The sequence below is a fragment of the Leopardus geoffroyi genome, chromosome C3 (assembly GCF_018350155.1).
Source record: "Leopardus geoffroyi isolate Oge1 chromosome C3, O.geoffroyi_Oge1_pat1.0, whole genome shotgun sequence".
Taxonomy (NCBI): Eukaryota; Metazoa; Chordata; class Mammalia; order Carnivora; family Felidae; genus Leopardus; species Leopardus geoffroyi.
Window position 1 is genome coordinate 52,545,707 of NC_059338.1, and position 20,610 is coordinate 52,566,316.

At 39.8% G+C, this 20,610-nt stretch overlaps 1 protein-coding gene and 1 long non-coding RNA gene across 15 annotated transcripts in view; one reads left to right on the top strand and one right to left on the bottom strand.

Annotated features, from left to right (window-relative positions):
* RABGAP1L (RAB GTPase activating protein 1 like) overlaps positions 1 to 20,610 on the bottom strand; it is a 767,496-nt gene that overhangs the window by 85,565 nt on the left and 661,321 nt on the right. For 3 of the 14 annotated variants that reach the window (XM_045452846.1, XM_045452845.1, XM_045452851.1), the window contains one exon: positions 19,490 to 20,240. The exons of the other annotated variants lie outside the window; for them this stretch is intronic. In XM_045452846.1, the coding sequence (XP_045308802.1) occupies positions 19,490 to 19,600 (111 nt within the window). In that variant the 5' untranslated portion in view covers positions 19,601 to 20,240. The remainder of the gene's footprint in view (positions 1 to 19,489; positions 20,241 to 20,610) is intronic. 14 annotated transcript variants of the gene reach the window in all.
* Positions 5,502 to 19,594, top strand: LOC123585058. The gene is made up of 3 exons (XR_006705876.1): positions 5,502 to 5,512; positions 14,511 to 14,515; positions 19,479 to 19,594. It is a non-coding gene; the product is annotated as an uncharacterized LOC123585058 (long non-coding RNA).

Below are 20,610 nucleotides of genomic sequence, written 5' to 3' on the forward strand. Positions count from 1 at the left end.
GCCAGTGCGGAATCAAGAGAGGAAATTAATTCCTTCCCTTTGCAGGGGTACCAAACACACCAAAGGCAAGTACACTTTACTGTTATATGGGAAATTCCCTAAAAGCAGAGGAAGACTGATAATCTACACAAGCAGATGGGCCACACAGACATTTCGAGCGAGGTGGGTCATCATAATGCCAGCAATGCTGTCCTCACACAGTCCAGGCATCATCATATGATCTTGGCACAGCGGGGCCCAGGCCCTGAAACTAGAAGCCAGTGGAGTCCTGTGGGTTTGGCCTCAACAGGTCACAGGTGAGTGAAAATTTTAAGTATGAATTCATCGTGGACTTTACATAATGTTCAAATATGTTCAATATATAAACAACCACTGACTATATAGGTTAAGACACTGAGTGGGCTGAATGGCTTCATTTCACTCTGAATGGAATCAGTACTTTTGTTTCACAGTGTTTTGTTTTTCCCTTATTATTTAAGGGAGGTGACAAGTAGCTCTTTATTGGGAATGCTGGTATCACTTCAGTTTTAATTTTTACAGCCTTGAAGTATTTTCAATTCTTTATTCTCAAATCTGCTGAGAATACACAGAATAGTTTCTATGATTCCAGTCAACAGAAAGAACTCTTATTCAATTACTTTGTTTACATATTTAACCCATTTTGGTAGAATTTCTATCATGTTCTGACCTGATAAGGGGTGAGAAAAAGCCTTCATCTCTTAGCTAGTGTCTGTTAACAGATGACCTCTTTTCTCCCCTGGGTCCAGTCTCAATACCCTCTTGTACCAAATGCAGTGCACTAAGTTCCAAAGCTCCACTTCCATTGATGATTATATACGGTGCCCACTTCCTGACGTAATAGGTCAAAGTCCTTCTCAGAAGAAAAATGAACCTGTGAGTCCAGCCAACTCAGTCATACCCCTCTGAGTTAGACGAAATACATTCCCATCCATTCCAGGCCTCTCTCTTACCCTCCTCTCTGCACTCTGTGCCCTTCCAACACTGGGAAGGCTGGTCACTGAAAACACTTAATGCTGGTGTTACAATCTGGAGTGCTAAGTTACACCTTGGCTTTTCAAATCTTCTTCCAGGAGTTCAAGTCAATGACAAATTAGACTACAAATTTACAAGTGACATTAATACTTTAGATGGAAGATATATTTCCTGTCTCTTTAATAAGAGGGAAGCTGAGCAGCCTACACCCAAGAGTGAAAGCAATTTGCACCTTTCAGGCAGGAGCAATAAAAACGATCATTTTACATGAAGGAATCAAATTAATGTGATTGTTAGGTTGGCAGGCATCTCAGAGCTTTTGGGCTTCTAACCAAGGGTCATATTTTAACTATTAAGAGAAATTAGGCTGACTCCAGCATTTATCAAGTACTGTAAGGTTTTAATATTACCTTGGATACACTGAATCTCAAATCATCAAAACTGTTACAATCTATCACCTCGGAATACTTCAACGGATAGATCAGTAAATCCACCCGGGATCTTCCTTCCCTCCCCTTTAAAATTCTTAGGATGTAATTAAGGAAGGAAAAACGTGATTTCAAGGTACCTTAATGCACCTGTGAAGCAGCAGGATGAATGTGTTCAAACACAGCATTAGCAACCTGGAGATTATTTACCCAAGAACAGCCTGAAAAGGATATGCTTACAAACTGTTCCAAAGGCCCTACAAGTGGAAGACTGGGCAATTAGGATCATTCCACACAAAGACTTCTGAGTATGAACAGAAGAGTCCAGCTTTCTGAAACTTACCATCCTTCTACATACTTTGTATGGCTGATAATTAAGATCCTGATGAGAGAGGTATCTGCCAGTAAAGTGTCATAGAGAAGAAAAGCAGCACAGGTAATCAGTATCTCTCCAAAAGGTTTGTAGCAAGGTCTTTAAAGAAAACACAGCGGTTATGTCTCTAAGAAGACACCCGTATGGGGACTCCTGGATGGCTCAGTGAGTTAAGCGACCGACTCTTGATTTCGGTTCAGGTCACGATCTCACGGTCCATGAGATCAAGTCCCGCATTGGGCTCCAAACTGACAGCACGGACAGGACACCCAGATATTTAAGAGAAGGCCATCACTGTATAACCCTACACTGACAATTATGCTGTGATTTATGGAGGAATATGCAGTTTTTCTTTTTTCCTCGAAGAAATTACAAGAATCTTTTAGCAAGTAGCTGTCTTTGGAAACTACTTTGTATTTTCTTAACCTAATACATATACTGATTTTCTTTTATTGTTTTAAGAACAACAGGAATTATCTGGATAGGGAAAATCTCAGAGTGATAAAGTTGTAATTTCTGCTTTATTTTTTTAAATGTTTATTTATTTTGATGGGGGCACCTGGGTGGCTCAGTCGGTTGTGTCTGACTTTGCCTAAGGTCATGATCTCCCTGCTCATGGGTTCGAGCCCCACAGTGGGCTCTGTGCTGACAGCTCTGAGCCTGGAGCCTGCTTTGGATTCTGTGTCTCCTTCTCTCTCTCCCCATCTCCCACTCATGCTCTGTCCCTCTTTGTTTATTTATTTTTGAGAGAGAGAGGGGGGCAGAGAAAGAGAGAATTCCAAAGGGGTTGTGCATTTGCAGAGCTCGATCTCACGAATCACGAGATCATGACCTGGGCCAAAATCAGGAGTTGTACGTTTAACCGACTGAGCCCCCCATGCCCCCCTATTTTATTTGTTTTAGTTTTTATTTATATGCATTTCCTAAATTTTGTATGTCAACATATTATTTTAGTTATTAATGAGGAAAAAATCTTTAAGTCGCAAAAAGATCTTTAGGGACTAGACCTATTTGGCAACCTTCACTTTAAATAAATAGCTAGAGGGGCGCCTGGGTGGCTCAGTCGGTTAAGCATCCGACTTCAGCTCAGGTCACGATCTCGCGGTCCGCGAGTTCGAGCCCCGCGTCGGGCTCTGGGCTGATAGCTCAGGGCCTGGAGCCTGCTTCCGATTCTGTGTCTCCCTTTCTTTCTGCCCCTTCCCCGTTCATGCTGTGTCTCTCTCTGTCTCAAAAATAAATAAACGTTAAAAAAAAAATTTAAATAAATAGCTAGAAACATCTACTCTTTCTGTAACATGTATTAATCAACTTCATTACATTACGTACCTACTCAAAACCTTTCCCTATAGAATTAAAAATATCAGTGCCTGACTGGCTCAGTCAGTTGAGCATCTCATCTTGATTTTGGCTCAGGTATGACCCCAGGGTTTGTGGGATTGAGCCCCAAGTCTGGCTCTGTGTTGGTAGAGACTGCTTGGGATCCTCTATCTCTCTCTCTCCCTGCCTCCCTCCCTCTCACCGAGTCTCTCTCTCTCTCCGTTCCTCCCCCCCTCCCCTACTAAAAAGAAATAAAATAAAATAAAATAAAATAAAATAAAATAAAATAAAATAAGTATCAGTTCCTTAGCATTACACTAAAACCATTCATGACCAACTCCCACTATCTTACCACTTCCTGGCCTTCCTCCCATATTCTAGCTAGATGGAAAAAGCTAAAATTCCCAGATAACTCTCTTGCTCCTGTATCCCTCTGAAAATACTATTCCTTCTATATGGAACATATTTCCTCTCCACCTGACCACCTGAAAAATTGCTGTTTTTTCTTTAGAATTCTACCCCAAAATTTCCAATTAAAAAAATTTTTTTTAAATATTTATTTATTTTTGAGAGACACAGAGACAGAATGCGAGTGGGTTGGGACAGACAGAGAGGGAGACACAGAATCTGAAATAGGCTCCAGGCTCTGAGCTGTCAGCACAGAGCCCGACGCAGGGCTCGAACTCACGAGCTGCGAGATCATGACCTGAGCTGAAGTCGGACGCTCAACCGACTGAGCCACCCAGGCGCCCCAAAATTTCCAATTTTAAATGGGCACAGTTTTAAACATTGTTGGTGGGGAAAACAATATATCCTTCAAAGAGAGCAATTAGGCTCTAACTATCAAAATTAAAAATGCACTACCCTTCCACCCAGCAATTTCACTCCTAGGAATTTAACCTACAGATACATTCACACATTTGTAAAATGATGGTATACAAGATTATTCACTCGCCACAGTTTGTAGCAGCAAAATATTGGAAACAACCTTATATATGCAAATATTGGGAGTTGGTTATAAACATATGGAAATCCGTATAGTAAAGCAGTATGCAGCTGTCAAATGAGCGAGGAGTCCTTGATGTACTGACAAAAACAACAACAACAAAAATCTCTAACACACACTGTTAAATGAGAAGAGCACAGAATGGGACACCAAAAGTTCTATAAAAAGAGGGGAAGAATATATACAAATTTGCTTATATGTGCATAAAATATTTCTGGAAGGAGATCTCTAAAACATTAGTGACATCACAGGACAACAGGAATGTGTAGTAAACTTCATTAGAAGCCATTTTAAATTTGTCGAAATTTTGAAACCACGTGAAAGTACTACTTATTCAAAAGGTAAAATTGTAAAAGCTTAAAAACCAAAACGCTAACAAAAAAAAATTTGTTGGGGTGCCTGGGTGGCTCAGTCGGTTAAGGTCTGACTCTTGATTTCAGTTCAAGTCATGATCTCACAGTTTATGAATTCGAGCCCTGTGCTGGGCTCTGAATTGATGGTGTGGAGCCTGCTTCGGATTCTCTCTCTCTGCCCTCTCTCTCCCTGTCTCTAAAAATAAATAAATAAACTTAAAAAAAAAAAGTGACCACATCTTTACGAAAGTATCTCTACTTCTCACATTCTCCTGATCATTCCTTCATTCTCTCGTTAGAACCTTTCTATGTGTCAGGTGCTGTGGTAGAGAAGGAAAATGAACCTCACTGTACAACTCAAAAAGCAGACAGAATATCTCATTTCAGTGAGGGTGTAGGGTGTGACAGATACGCGAAGAAGAGGAAGGCATCTCAGCTCTAACAGCACTCTCATCCTTGGTTCATGGCAAGTGTTTACTTGGCTGTCTAGACTGGCTTCGCTCTGAAGATGTGTCAGAGGTTAGCACAGTGCTATGCACACAGGAGATATGCATGTTACACGAACCACTGAGTTAGAACAGAAACAAGCACTGCATTTCTTAACAATTAAGAACTAACATGTATTTAACTAGACTCGGCCCTGATTCCACAACCAATATCAGAAGTTACTACAAAAGTGGCTCGGTTCTGGGGCGCCTGGGTGGCGCAGTCGGTTGGGCGTCCGACTTCAGCCAGGTCACGATCTCGCGGTCCGTGAGTTCGAGCCCCGCGTCGGGCTCTGGGCTGATGGCTCAGAGCCTGGAGCCTGTTTCCAGTTCTGTGTCTCCCTCTCTCTCTGCCCCTCCCCCGTTCATGCTCTGTCTCTCTCTGTCCCAAAAATAAATAAACGTTGAAAAAAAAAAATTAAAAAAAAAAAAAAAAAGTGGCTCGGTTGGTTAGGCATCTGACTTCAGCTCAGCTCATGATCTCAGGGTTCATGGGTTCCAGCCCCACATCAGGCTCTGTGCTGACAGTGTGGAGCCTGGAGTCTGCTTCAGATTCTGTGTCACCCTCTCTCTCTGCCTCTCCCCTGCTTGTGCTCTCTCCCTCTCTCAAGAATAAGTAAGTAAACATTAAAAAAAACCAGAATTTAGTATAAAGGTCTAAGGACAAAAAAATTTTTTAAATAACTCTCCCTATGTGTACAGATATTTATGAATACAGTCAATGGTCACAAACATCACCCTCTGTAGACCAATGATTGTACCTATGCGGTGCTTCATGTCCCCCCAGTGCTATCAATTCAATACATACACAGAGAACAATGCACCAGGCACCAGGCTGGGCTGGGGACACAGTGGTTAACAGAAACGTACACAGCCCTGCTCTCATGGATGCTATGAGTTAGTGAGAGATTAATCAAATAATCACAAAAGTTTCACATGTATTCTTCTACCTTCGAGAAGGAGAAGACAGAATGCAAGCCATGGCCAAGATTTCTCATAGCCAGCCATAAGGAAAGGAAAGTCACTAAAACCTGTGTGTCTCAGGTAATGCAGGTTAAATGCTATTTTAGGGGATTGTGGTGAGAATTCAGCGTCCTTGAGCTCTGACAGAGAAAATATCTTTATTTTCCTAAACATCTGAAATTATCAGCTATAGATATTACAGATATTTTCATTCACGTTAGTTATTGCATCTACCTCAAAACATTATTTACATTTATCACTATTTTGGAGTTATGGCAGTTATTCTCCTTGCTACCCTATCTTGTTATTTAACGTATTAATAAAGAAGCACATAGTACTCTATCATAAATCGGATTTTGGGGAGTTGACGGTGGGCAAAATGTGTATAGGTAGTCAAAAGGTACAAACTTCCAGGTATAAAGTTATGTCTAGGGGATGAAATATGTGGTATGGTGAGTATAATTCATAATACTCTATTGCAATGGAATGGGTAAAATAGGCAAAGGGGACTAAAAGGTACAAACTTACAGTTATAAAATAAATAGGACACTGATGGTAGCTAGATTAATTGTGGTAATCACTTTGCAATGCGTATAGATGTTAAATCACTATGTTGTACACTTGAAATTAATATAATGTTGTAGTATGTCAATTACATGTCAATAAAAAATAATACTCTATTGTGTATTTGAAAGCTGCTGAGAGTAGATCTTGAAAGTTCTCATCACAGGGCCAGGGATGCCTGAAGCATCACAGGGTAGATGAAGACAGCATAGACAAGATGTTTCCTGAGGGCGTGCCAGGCCCTGTAAGGACCCTGTATGGACAGCTCCAGGCTCCTTGATGAACTTGGCAGCCAATGAGAAGGCAGTTCATGCAGACTTTTTAAATGATTTTGTAGATCTCTTTGATGATGATGATATCCAGTGAGATACTATCCAGTGGTATGTGCGGTCAAGCCTTTGTTATATAGTGGTGTGGTGGACCTCCTCAAAGGACAATTTCAAATGGTTCTAAAGAACTTGTGGACATTACCTGAAATTAGGAGATGGTTAACTAAGAAAGAGAAGGATGGTTTTAACTATCTATATGAGGCCTGTTAATCTCTGAATGTGACCAACTTTCGACCTTCAATTTAAAAAAAGCGATGTCTTAACAGACAGAATGGGAGAAGATATTTGCAAATGATATATCAGATAAAGGGTTAGTATCCAAAATCTATAAAGAACTTATCAAGTTCAACACCCAAAAAACAAATAATCCAGTGAACAAATGGGCAAAAGACATGAACAGCCACTTTTCCAAAGAAGACATCCAGATGGCTAACATACACATAAAAAAGATGCTCCACATCACTCATCACCAGGGACATGTAAATCAAAACCACAATGAGATACCACCTCACACTAATCAGAATGGCTCAAATTAAGAACTTGGGCAACAACAGATGTTGGCGAGGATGCTGAGGAAGGGGAAACCTTTTGCACTGTTGGTGGGAATGCAAACTGGTACAGCCACTCTGGAAAACAGTATGGAGGTCCCACAAAAAATTAAAAATAGAACTATCCTGCAACCCAGCAACTGCACTACTAGGTATTTATCCAAGGGATACAGGTATGCTGTTTCGAAGGGGCACACGCACCCCAATTTATAGTAGCACTATTGACAATAGCCAAAGTATGGAAAGAGCCCAAATGTCCATCAACTGGTGAATTCATGTAGTATATATATTACTCAGTGACCAAAAAGAATGAAATCTTACCATCTGCAACAATGTGGATGGAAGTAAAGTGTATTATGCTAAGCAAAATAAGTCAGTCAGAAAAAGACACATATCAGATGATTTCATTCACATGCAGAATTAAAGAAACAAAACAGATGAACATAGGGGAAAGGAAGCAAAAATAAAATAAAAACAGAGAGGGAGACAAACCATAAGAGACTCTTAAATACAGAGAACAAACTGAGAGTTGCTGGTGGGGTGTTGGGTGGCGGGGGGATGGGCTAAATGGGTGATGGGCGTTAAGGATGGCAGTTGTTGGGATGAGCACTGGGTATTATACATAAGTGATGAATCACTAAATTCTATTCCTGAAATTATCATTACACTGTATGTTAACTAACTTGGATTTAAATTTTTAAAAATGGCAATATCTTAAAAAAAAAGTTCTCATCACAAGGAAAAAAATTGTAATATGTTTGGTGCTGAATGTTAACTAGACATATTGTGATCATTTTGCAATATATACAGATGTCAAATCATATCATTATGTTGTACATCTGAAACTAATACGTTATATGACAATTATATCTCAACTTTTTTTAAATGTGATTTTTCTCTATTTTGATAACTATATTTCAATACAATTAGTTTCCTTTGTAATTTTATTTTATTTTATGCCCTTAAAAACAGTTTTCTGATAAGGGATCCATGGACTTAAACTGCCAAAAGAGTCTGTGACCCCAAAATTGTTAAAAATCCTTGGGCTATAAAGATGGCTCAGGTTGGAATAACAACGTTGGCATACCATAGCATGTCACTGGAGAAGAGATTTCAGTTTTTAATTACCTTTGAGAGAGATGGGTAAGAAGAGTGCCACTTCAAAGTTCCAAGTAAAATGAAAAAGCAATAGAGTGGTAAGTATGAATTTACATTCAGGTTTTATTGTATTTCTGAGTAAATGTTATTTTCTGATGACAAATTGGGAGATGTAGGTTTGTGTGAATATAAATGATGTATGTTATTGAGAAACACGGTGTTTATATATTTTAGATAGCTAACCCAACTATGATGAACACATGAAGGGTCAGTTATTACATATGTGGTAGATGGCTGTTTGGCAAATAGTCACTTCCCCATCCTCCAGCCTCCATGATGGTATATACTTTCTGCCCCACCATGTTGGAAGTGACCTCCTGATTTGTTTCAGCCAATGGAACATGGATACAAATCAGTGTGCTAGCTCTGAATTGAGGCCTTTAAGAGGCATCTGATGTTTCCACTGACCCTTCTGGGAATTACTAAACTCTGTCAAGAGAAGGACATGCTCCAGATTGCCTATTGATTCCAAAAATAATGAGAGGTATGGAACAGATCTAACCAAACCTGGGTCCGGAAACTAAGTAAACTCGGCTATATCCGCTGTGCTTGGCCAAGATCAACCACACCCTAGCCATCTAAAGACTCCCAAAGGAAATAGAAATGCTTACTGGGATGTGCAAAAGGATTCATAGCTGCTTGTTGTGTTTGTTGTGCATGATGTGTGCTCTTGAAAATTTTTGCCTGATTAACTAATGCTCTCTGTTTCCTTCATAAAGAAATTGTATACACTGGGCATGCTTAACTCTTGTGGTGAGTAGACCACAGCTGAGTTTATGTTTAAAAAAGAGTTAGGGCGCCTGGGTGGCTTAGTTGGTTAAGCTTCTGACTGTGGCTCAGATCATGATCTCACGGTTCGTCGGTTCGAGCCCTGTGTCAAGCTGTGTGCTGACAGCTCAGAGCCTAGCACCTGCTTCGGATTCTGTGTCTCCCTCTCTCTCTGCCCCTTCCCAGCTTGTTCCTTCTCTTTCTCTCTCTCTCTCTCAAAAGTGAATAAACATTAAAAGAATTTTTTTAAAGAGTTAATTGCAGGGCACCCGGGTGGCTCATGGTTCATGAGGTGGAGCTGCTCGTGGGGCTCTGTGCTGACAGTGCGGAGCCTGTTTGAGCTTCTCTCTCTTTCCCTCAATCTCCGCCTCTCCCCTGCTCACTCGTATACATGCTCTCTCAAAATAAACTTAAAAAAAAAAAAAAAAAGATGTAAAAAGTTGTAAAACAAAAACAAAACCTCTACAAAGTTTGCATTAGATTGCTTCATAAATTTTTAAATTTGTTGTTCTCTTAAGAAAACAAACTAGAGGGGCACCGGGGTGGCTCAGTTGGTTAAGCATCTGATTTTGGCTCAGGTCATGATCTCACGGCTCGTGAGTTTGAGTTCCGCGTCGGGCTTTGTGTCTCCTTCTGCCCCTCCCCTACTCATGTTCTGTCTTTCTCTGTCTCTCAAAAATGAGTAAATGTTAAAAAAAATTTTTTTTTAATCTAAAAAAAGAAAACTAATTAGCATTATGTATTTCAGAATTCCTATTCTAAGAAAGGGCATTAAGTTCCCTGTACTAAAATGGATTATGAATATATACTGATGTTTTAAGTTAAAATAAATGTTTAGGTTAGTATGTACTGTTTTTTTCTGCTTCATCCCCTGAGCCAACTTCTTCTATGAACTGACTACAGTCCTGACTGTGTCAGATTTAAGAGGGCTTCTTCAGTATTTCAGCCTGCCAGGAATCCTATTGTGGGCAGTATAATAATCAGGGCTCCAGTGTTAGTGTTGCTTTGTTTTGTTGCAAATCCTGTTTGTAAGCCAGCTTGTAGTCCTGGCATTGAGTCTGAATGCTACAATTTCATATTGAGTTTGAGCACAGTGGTAAGTTTTTGATATAATATTGCCTTCTCCAATAATTTAATCATCATTTTAAATTCCTGTTAAACAAGATGTAAAATCTGATTTGTTAGATTTTTAAAATACAAGGACATCAAATAAGGAATAAAACCTGAACTCTTCCTTCTGACTTAGAAGTCCTACATCATAGCCTAGTTCCCAACTTCTTCCCCAACCACATTTCTTACCACTGTCTGCCCCTGGCCCCTGGTGCTCTTTCCACACTGTGATCCCACACTGACCTTCCTGTTTAGCTAATATATCAAACTCTACCAATTTGGGCCTTTTTTCAGAGCTTTTCTCTGCCTGAGATACTCTTTCCTAATTTTCCCAAGGATGCCATTCATATCTCAACTGACACCACTGAAGCCCTCATTGACTACCCAAAATAAAGCCTCCAATGAATCCCTTTTGACGGTGTCACTTCATTTTAAGTCTGTGCATAATACTGATCATAGATGATAAGTGATATCATTAGCTAATATTTCTTTCTGACTTCTCCCCAAAATAGTATAAGATTCAAAACGGATATGTCTTTTGCGTTCACACCTCGCTCGCAGGGCTTAAAAATACAGCATAGCACAGAGTAGCAGATCAATGAATATTTTTGATTATATTGAATACAAACATGGATGCTAAAAAAAAAAAAACAAAAAACCTAGAGTAAGACTTTTCAACCACTGTGGACAAGTTAGGACTTACAAGACAAAGAAAAAATTTAATGTATTATGTTTTATGTCTTTTTTTAAATTTTTTTATGTTTATTATTTATTTTTGAGAGAGAGAGAGAGAGAGAGTGTGTGTGAGCAGGCAAGGGGCAGAGAGAGAGGGAGACACAGAATCGGAAGCAGGCTCCAGGCTCTGAGCTGTCAGCACAGAGCCCGACACAGGGCTCGAACCCACGAGCTGTGAGATCATGACCTGAGCTGAAGTCGGACGCTCAACTGACTGAGCCGCCCAGGCGCCCCTATGTCTGTTTCTATAACAGACTTCTATAACTGTTTCTATAACATTTTCCAAAAAATTGTTTTTAATTGACTTACAAATCAACATCACCCCCAGGCCAGTATAGAAAGATAATTTTTCGGGGCACCTGGGTGGCGCAGTCGGTTGAGCGTCCGACTTCAGCCAGGTCACGATCTTGCGGTCCGTGAGTTCGAGCCCCGCGTCAGGCTCTGGGCTGATGGCTCAGAGCCTGGAGCCTGTTTCCAATTCTGTGTCTCCCTCTCTCTCTGCCCCTCCCCCGTTCATGCTCTCTCTCTGTCCTAAAAATAAATAAACGTTGAAAAAAAAATTAAAAAAAAAAAAAAAGATAATTTTTCAACATCTAAAACAGGATTAAATGCAGAAAAGTTCTAAATATTGTTACAGAAGCTGGTTCAATTTCATATTTATTACCCAAACAACCTAAATAGGGATGCCTGGGTGGCTCAGTTGGTTAAGCGTCTGATTTCAGCTATAGTCATGATCTCATGGTTCAGGAGTTCAAGCCCCGCATTGGGCTCTCTCCTGTCAGCACTGAGCCCACTTTGGATTTCCTGTCCCCCTCTCCCTCAACCCCTCCCCTGCTTGCGCAATCTCTCAAAAATAAAAATAAACACTAATTTTTGGATGATGAATTTAGTTACAAAGTCTACTAAAAGTTAATCTCCTATTTCAAGATTTTTAAAAAAGAAATCAGTTTGGGGGTGCCTGGGAGGCTCAGTCAGTTAAGCATCTGACTCCGGCTCAGGCCATGGTTCGTGGGTTCAAGCCCCACATCGGGCTCTGTGTTGACAGCTCAGAGCCTGGAGCCTGCTTTGGAGTCTATGTCTCTCTCTCTGTTCTCCCCCTGTTCGTGCTCTGTCTCTATCTCTCACAAATAAATAAACATTGAAAAAAAATTTTTAAGAGAAATCAGTTTGGAATAATACCAACTAATGTACATATGCCTCTTACTGTGTGATAGCTATTCTCAAGTGCTTTACTTGCATGAACTGATTTAATCCTATAGTTTAACAGATGAGAAAAATGAAGCTCAGAGAGGTCACATAATCTGCCAAAAGTCAGTGAGCTAGTTGGAGGTGAGGTGGGATTTGACCCAGTCAGTTTGGCTCCCGAGTCTGCACCCACAGGCTCTACTCTATTTTGTGTCACCTCACCCAACACTACTCAGGCAGACTGTCTCTGAGGAATCTGGACTTGTGATTTAGGGGTAGCAACTTAACTCTCTGCATATGACAGAACTGTAAATCTGGATGCTGAATGGCAGCCATATTTCTTGGGAATGAAGAAGCAGAAAGCGGGTAGAGAGAGAGATAAATAAAGGAGAGGCCAAGAGAGAAGTTAATTAGATGGCAAGAGACAGGGAGCGTGCTTGCCAGCGGGGGTCCGGTGCCAGCTCAGCTGCCTGGCCGCACCTCTGTGCTTGTGTTTAAAGGGACACACTCTGGTGTCTGCATGAGAAGTTCCCTTTCCTGTTGAAGATAGCTCAAGATTTTACTACTTGCAACTGTAAGAACCTTAACTCATATCAGAACTGATAACCAAATGAGGGAAAATTTGGCTCCTGCTACTGAACTGAAATTGATGAAATACCGCCAAAACGTGCACATGCTAAATAACGATGGAGAACAGAAAACGTTCAGATACTAACATTAAGAATATGGAGGAATTAATTGGCTTTATGTTTTGCTCCAGTCAAGATTTGAAATGTATATGCAGTGAAGATTTAGAAGCAATATTGATTTCATTGTTTTACCCATCTCTGGCACATGGAACTGCCCTGAATTTTTTTTTTTTTTCTAATTTGGCATGCCAGATTAAATTGGTGTGCCAACCCAGTAAGGAGAAAGTGATTTCAGAATGCCTACCCTCATCTCCCATTTATAGATCAGATAAACTGTAGCTCCCTGAAGGAGCTCCCTTCCTTTGCTGGCACAGTGCTGCTATTTTGGTATCTGCCAGTTAAGAACATATATCTAGTGGTAACAGAGCACAGACATGTGTTAGCCTGGGTAAGTGGTTTGTGTTAATGGACAGTTCTACCACTGAACACCAAGCCTCTTATGGTGACATGTGACCTCGAATTTCTAGAAGTGAAACATGGTGAAGCCAGGCCGCCCTTTCTCCATTACATTCTTGATATCAAATTTGCCCATTCAAGTCAACACAACAACAAAAATTCCAGTTCTATAAGGTGAGGAGCTTATAGTAGTTTTCAACTTATCTCCATAATTTACTCTTCTCAAATAGATCAGCTGCTTCTTCCTAAGTAGTATTACTGCATGTATCTATTGCAAGAACCAACCAACATGTGTGGATTAATTTCTTTATCACACTGCCATTGTCTAAGACTAGACACTTGTCAACTTTTTACCTGCACTGTTGTAATGCCCTTTAAAATTTTTTTCCACAGGCAGCATGGCCCCTGACAGTCCATTACCACCAGATTATTGTGCAATACCGGATACATCTACTCAGCAGTTGGTTTGGCTCATATAAATCCCTCCTGTTGATTCTACGTTGCCTTCCCACCACCCTAAGGCTCACACCTAAGATCCTTTGTACCATCTTCAAGGCAGAAGGCTTCAAGATTCCTGTAGGACTGATATCCTGATAGTGATTCCCTAATTAAACAATTCACCAGGGTAACGCAAAGAATCCACCTTATCCTGTCCACCCACCTCCTCATTCCACATTGCTATGGCGCCTTATCTATTCAGCCCACTCCTTCCTTCAAGCCTTCCCCAGTTTGAACAGCCCTTTCCTTGTTAGAAGGGAGACAATCAGTAAGGGCATTCACTGGGCTAAATACGTACAAATGCTCATTTAATGCTTACACTAATCCAATGAAGTGGTACTACTATGTCCCTCATTTTTCGGATGAAGAAACTGAAGTTTAGAGAATTTAGGTAATTTATGAATAAGTAGCAGATCTAAAACTTCAATTGGACACTGTGTAACTTAAAAAGCCCCCAAAGCAGTTAACCCTTGAGCCTTTGCACAAGCCGTTCCCCCTGCTCAGAAAGGTCCTACCCTCTTCCACCAGTTGGCAAGCACCTGGTCAGCTTTCAAAGCCTGACTTAAGTGCCCCCGGTCCCTTTTGAAGGCTTCTTCCACACTGCTCAATCAGTGGTGGTTATTCTCCACTTTGTTCTACCCTATAATAGCCAAGTTATCACTCCCATAAATATTTATTTTGTTTCTCTCATTTACTTCACTGTGAGGTCTTTGGAGGAAGGGATACTCTATTTATACCAGCTCATTGTAATAACCCAAAAATGTTGGTTAACACTACATACTGCCCTAACATACGTCAGAAGGCAATATTCCTTTGGTAATCCCTGTATAGATTAAAAAGTTAAAATAATTCAGAATATAAATTAACACTTAACCTGAAAGTCAAGCTTGACAGAAACTATGCATTGGTTATTAGGCTTGTTCACTGTTTAAATCATATGTTTTGAATTCAAATACATATTCAAATCTTCCTTTGGAATGTATAATAAATGTAACAGGTGTGCTCTTTTTCCCTTATTTACACCAGGCAGCTACAGAGATAACTGGAAATGGTGGAGGCAGTAAAGAGGAATGCTGGCCATTCCTCTCTGGCACAGAAGGCCCTGACTGAGGACAACTTCAGAGACTGCCTCCCTCATATGTTTATTATTCCTGGTGTGAGCACCACTCTGGAATTTAAAGATATATGTGTTGGAGAGAGAACAGGGGGAAGGTACAACTTTGTCTCAAAATGCAAGCCAGTTAATTTCAGCCAATGAACAACTGAAGAAAAAATAATCTTTTAGATTTAAAGGAAGGCTGGAATACTATGTTCAATGAGGCACCTTTCTAAATGTTTCTGGAGCCATTTTGATTATCCTGGATTTTCACCTTACACACCAATTTATTTTTGCTGTAATTTAAAAGTTCTTAGGTTTTTCTAGTGGAGACTCTAAGCTTTTGTTTAGTTTATCTTCGTAAATACAACACTGGCCTAGGTAATTTTTTTTAAAGTAACGACTACACCCAACATGGAGCTCGAAGTCATGACCCCAACCAAGGTCAAGAGTCAGCTGCTCTACCAAGTGAGCCAGTCAGGGGCCCAGGTCATTTCTTATTGTGGGGGGTGGGGTGGGGAGGCAGAGAGAGGGGAGAGAAGAGGAGAGGGAATGAGAGGGAGAAAGGGAGGAGGAGAGAGATAGAATATAAATGAAAGAAAGGAATCTGGGGGACAAGAGGAGTTATGCTTGGCTTCCTTATCCTTTTTTCTTACCTGTGATTGTCTAAAGGGAGCTGTATAAAGGGATTTGTGATTTGCTTGCATTATTGTTTATTTAAAAAAAATTTTTTTAACATTTATTTATTTTCGAGAGACAGAGTGGGAGCAGGGGAGGGAAAGAGAGGGCGACACAGAATCGGAATGGAAGCAGGCTCCAGGCTCTGAGCTGTCAGCACAGAGCCCAATGTGGGGCTCAAACCCACGAACCATGAGATCATGACCTGAGCAGAAGTCGGATGCTTAGCTGACTGATCCACCCAGGCACCCCTGCATTATTGTTCATTTTTAAAGGATCAATAGGCTATAACCATGTTTTTCTAAGTGTGGCTTGAAACATTTCTGAAATCAATTTAGTGGTACATAACTAGCCGCAAACAAATAAAATAGGACAAAAACTGAATACATCACATGTAGTAACAGTTAAGTATTGTTTAGTCAAGTTTTCTTTTAGTCTTGTATGCATAATGGCTTGTATTTTTTACCACAAGTCTCCACCAAAAATGCCAGAAAGCCACAGGGCTACTTATAAACAAGAAATGATTCAGTGTCCACACCAAAACCACCATGCTTAATGGTTTTTTTCTTTCTTTATTTCTTTTCTTTCTTTTTTTTTTTAACCATTTGAGGAATCAAGCTACCTTCCATTATGAAACAAAGTCCAATTACAGAAAAACATTTAATTAATCCTGTACTAAGAAAGCTTCTAAATATCTTTTGTAATAGTCAACCTACACCCAAAAGATTTTATATGGTAGCAAGAATGTAATTTGCTTCATAGTGCAGTAATAAATCAGATTGAGAAGTAATTTATTTTATACTGTAGAAAATCTGAGTATTTATCCCTTTCATACAATTTAAACGGTTCATCTCGGACAAAGCAAAGAATGGAATACAGAATCAAAAGTAAGTGATAAATATTTCACCTTAGCACAATTTTAATGTGACTTTTCCACATGAACCAAAACCAAATATCACTCTCAAAAGATGGTACCAGTCAATTCTTTTAAAATTTCAATTCTGATAAAGAAAACTAAATATCTCCAGAAAGTTGTATAATTAAGTTCAACACCCCAACATCAATATTATTTAAAAGTTGAATACAGAGCAGTATTTTGTGCCTTTATCATACCTCTGAGGCTTTCCACGTTAGTAACCAAATTTCATACCAAATATGCTCCAGGATTAGGAGTAGAAATGTGCGTTGGGGGAGCTGAAGTTGCATCAAGGCATAACCTATATCAATATATTGAATATTCATCTGATCTACAAATGGAAGAGTGTTTCCCAGTGAGCACATAAATATTAATTAGCTCATTTTCTCTCTGTGTCTCCTGCACATGTGCATATGACCACATGCACAACACACACAGCATGATGTCCTACACTCACTGAGTGTAAGATGCTCCCTAGGACTCAGTCACTGCCTCTCTCCTCAGCCTCCTTTGTCCCTTAGATTGTGCCACTTTACATCTCTGTTTTTGATTCTTCTTTTTTTTTAAGGCTGCACAGACACCTTAAGAGGATCTTAACAGGATGATCAAAAAGAAATGAATTCTGAATTCTTTGGATAAGTCTTCATGGTGAAATATTGTGAAATTAATGGCTAAAATGAAGTTAAGAGCTTATCAATAACCACTGAGAGACTCTCTCCTGACTTGATAAAATATTGTGGTTAACCAAGGGTTGGCAATAATATCCACATAACATATATAATTATAAAATAGAAGTTAAGGGACGCCTGGGTGGCTCAGTCAGTTAAATGTCCAACTTCGGCTCAGGTCGTGATCTCATGGTTCGTGGGTCTGAGCCCCGCGTCAGGCTCTGTGCTGACAGCTCAGAGCCTGGAGCCTGCTTTGGATTCTGTGTCTCCTTCTCTCTCTGCCCCTCCCCCAGCTTACACTCTCTCTCTCAAAAGTGAATAAATGTAAAAAAAAATTTTTTTAAACAGAAGACAAGAATGCAAAAGGCTAGATGTTTCTGTATCAATGAACACTTATATAAGTATATTATGTAGTATTTGTTTGGCTTTGCTATTTTTTTGGTCCAGCTGACTTTAAGTTTGTTTATTTATTTGAGTGAGTGAGAGAGAGAGAGAGAGAGAGAGAGAGAGAGAGCAAGCACACCCGAGTGAGGAAAGAGGAGAGAGAGAGGGAGAGAGAGAATCCCAAGCAGGTTCCATGCTGACAGCACAGAGTCCAACACAGAGTTCAATCCCACGGAGCTGTGAGATCATGACCTGAGCTGAAAGCAAGAGTTGGACCCGCTTTACCGGCTGAGCCACCCAGGCACCCCAGGCCAGCTGACTTTTAAACTGCATCTACCGGGGTCCCTGGCTGGCTCAGGAGGAAGAGTGTTCAACTCTTCATCTCATGGTCATGAGTTTGAGCCCCATGTTGGGTGTACCTAAATAAATAAAATTAAAAAAAAGTAAAAATAAAAACATCCATTGCATCTATAAAACATCTACTGGGGCGCCTGGCTGGCTCAGTCAGTACAGCATGCAACTCTTGATCTCAAAGTTGTGAGTTCAAGATCCACGGCGGGGGGCAGGGGCCGACTTTAAAAAAAATTCTACAAAAGTGGAGAGAGTATAATGAATCCCTATTACTCCTCTCTCAGTTTCAACAGTTACCAACACAGTTCTGTAAGTTCATATAACTTCATCCACATCACCAACCCCTCTACTGAATCATAAATATTTTTGAATCTTTGCAGATACTTCATCTATAATTACCTTAATATGTATCTCGAAGTTACCATTTTTAACATAATTGTACTATCATTATCGCAAAAAAATGAATAATCCTCTTAATATCATTAAATATTTAATTGGTGGTCAATTACAGATTTTTTTTTATAGTTTGTTCAAATCAGCATCTGAACAATGGCAGTAGACTACATCTGATTAATGTAACCCTTATGTCTTTTAAAATCTACCTATGAGAGTCCCCTTTATGTTTTCATTGCAATTTCATTGTTTGAAAAAATTGCCATAGTGTTTAAGGTTCCTATGCCTTAAAATAGAGAATCAGGGTTTCATACTAACAAGATAATGGTTACGATATAGTCTTTCGACCTGTTGTCTGTGATGAGTACTATCAAATATAATGAATAAGAGGTTACTATGGCAAGAATTAGGCAAGTTAGTATAAAAGGTATGCTTCACTACTGTCTTAAACTCGACAGCCATGATATGACATCTACATAGAAGAAACAACAAACATTTGCAAGAACTTCATTTTCCTATTATGCGAGGACATGTGCACCAAGACACTTGGAGAATTGTTTTAAAAATTTACCAATATTAAATCCAAACTAAAATTATACTAGAAGCTATTTTCATAATAGTTCTTCATAATAATGTAAACATTTTGAAAGTTATCTGGCTTTTAGATCACTTAACTTTGTGTTGATGTTATAGCCCACACGTAAAATTGTTCTACTTCAAAGACTGAACCATACGTGTGTAAATGCAGGTGACCTTCACCTACATCTGTCATCACAGACATGCATACAAGGCAAACGCATGAGGCGGGGTGATATTTGGTATTATAAAACTCTTCTCACCCTCACCATATATGAAAGCATTAACTTAGGTTAGGTGAGGTTAGGTTAGGTATGACTCCTAAGTCACTTTAAACGCACTACTAACATATAGTGTTTGGTGATGTAAATAAATCATTAAAAACCTGTAGACCTGTCTGTAGCCTGAACGCAAAGCCAACAGCAATACTTCTATTCTAATTCCCAGGAAGTGATGCCTGAGTTGCTCCAGGAGTACATGTTAGAAAAGAGGAAAACAGCTCCAGAGCCGCGTGCAAGGGACCACCTACCATCGATCTGGGCTTGCTGATGGCCACGAGACTAGTGAGGAAGTCTTCGTCGTGCAGCTGGCTGAAAACATGGGCGTCATAGGCTACCATAATGGAGATCTCTTCCATCATCTTGCCAGCTGGCCTTTCCACAGCGGCAGCTGCTACCCCAGCTCCAGACCAGACTATCCAGGGAAAAATCCTACTGCAGCTCAGTGCCAACGCCCACACCCACCTGAGTCTGAAGGGGTGGAGTATCAAAAATCCACGAGGAAAAAAAGAAATATGAAAAAAACCCAGCTGCTATCACAGGCTTCTTTGGCAGCTCACCCCCTATAGAAAACTAAGGGAGGTCCTCTTATCTGTGGAGGAAGTAAACGCTATAAACACCTTCTGTGTTCTTAACACAGCAGCTGGAAAGTTCAGTTTTGGGAAATCTTCTTTAAACTTCAAAAAGAGAAATGAAAAGTTTTCTAACTGGAAATATCATATTGCAAAAACAATAAAACAAAAGGACCCCCAAACTGATTTATGCTACGTCCTTGGTAATTAGAAACTTTTAAAGTTTATCTTCTTACTTCAGTATCATTTATATCAAGAGTCTTCTTCTTGGAGGAGAAGTGGATTTTCTTATGGCTTATTTTTTCACATTCACAGAAAATAAATAGACGGCAACCTTTAGTTTTTCAGAATTTATAGAATTCTTGGTGCAGTTAAAAATTATCTCCTGAAGTATGAAAAAAAAGAGAGTCTTTTCCCCCTCTGATTATTTCTGTTAAAAAAAAAAAAAAAAGAAGCACCTAAATATAAAAATGAAGTGGACTGCAGTATCAGTTGAAAATCATTTCCCCTTCTCCCACTAAAAAACACGCAAATATTTTAAATAGAATTCCTGATTTGGGGAACTTTGTTTTCTGTTGTTATTCACAAAGCAACACAAAGGTCTCATTTCTAAAAACGTATTGTTTTTCTCCCATAGATAAAAGTCCTCCTGTTTTATTTTTAAACTTAGAGGCTGTTGTTGTTTTTTTTAATTACCCTGTTAGCAGATAGTGGTGAACTGGTGGTGGCTTAGCCACCAGAAGTATTTTCCAGTTGGAGACCGTAAATATGAACCTCAATATGCCCTGATGAAAAATCCG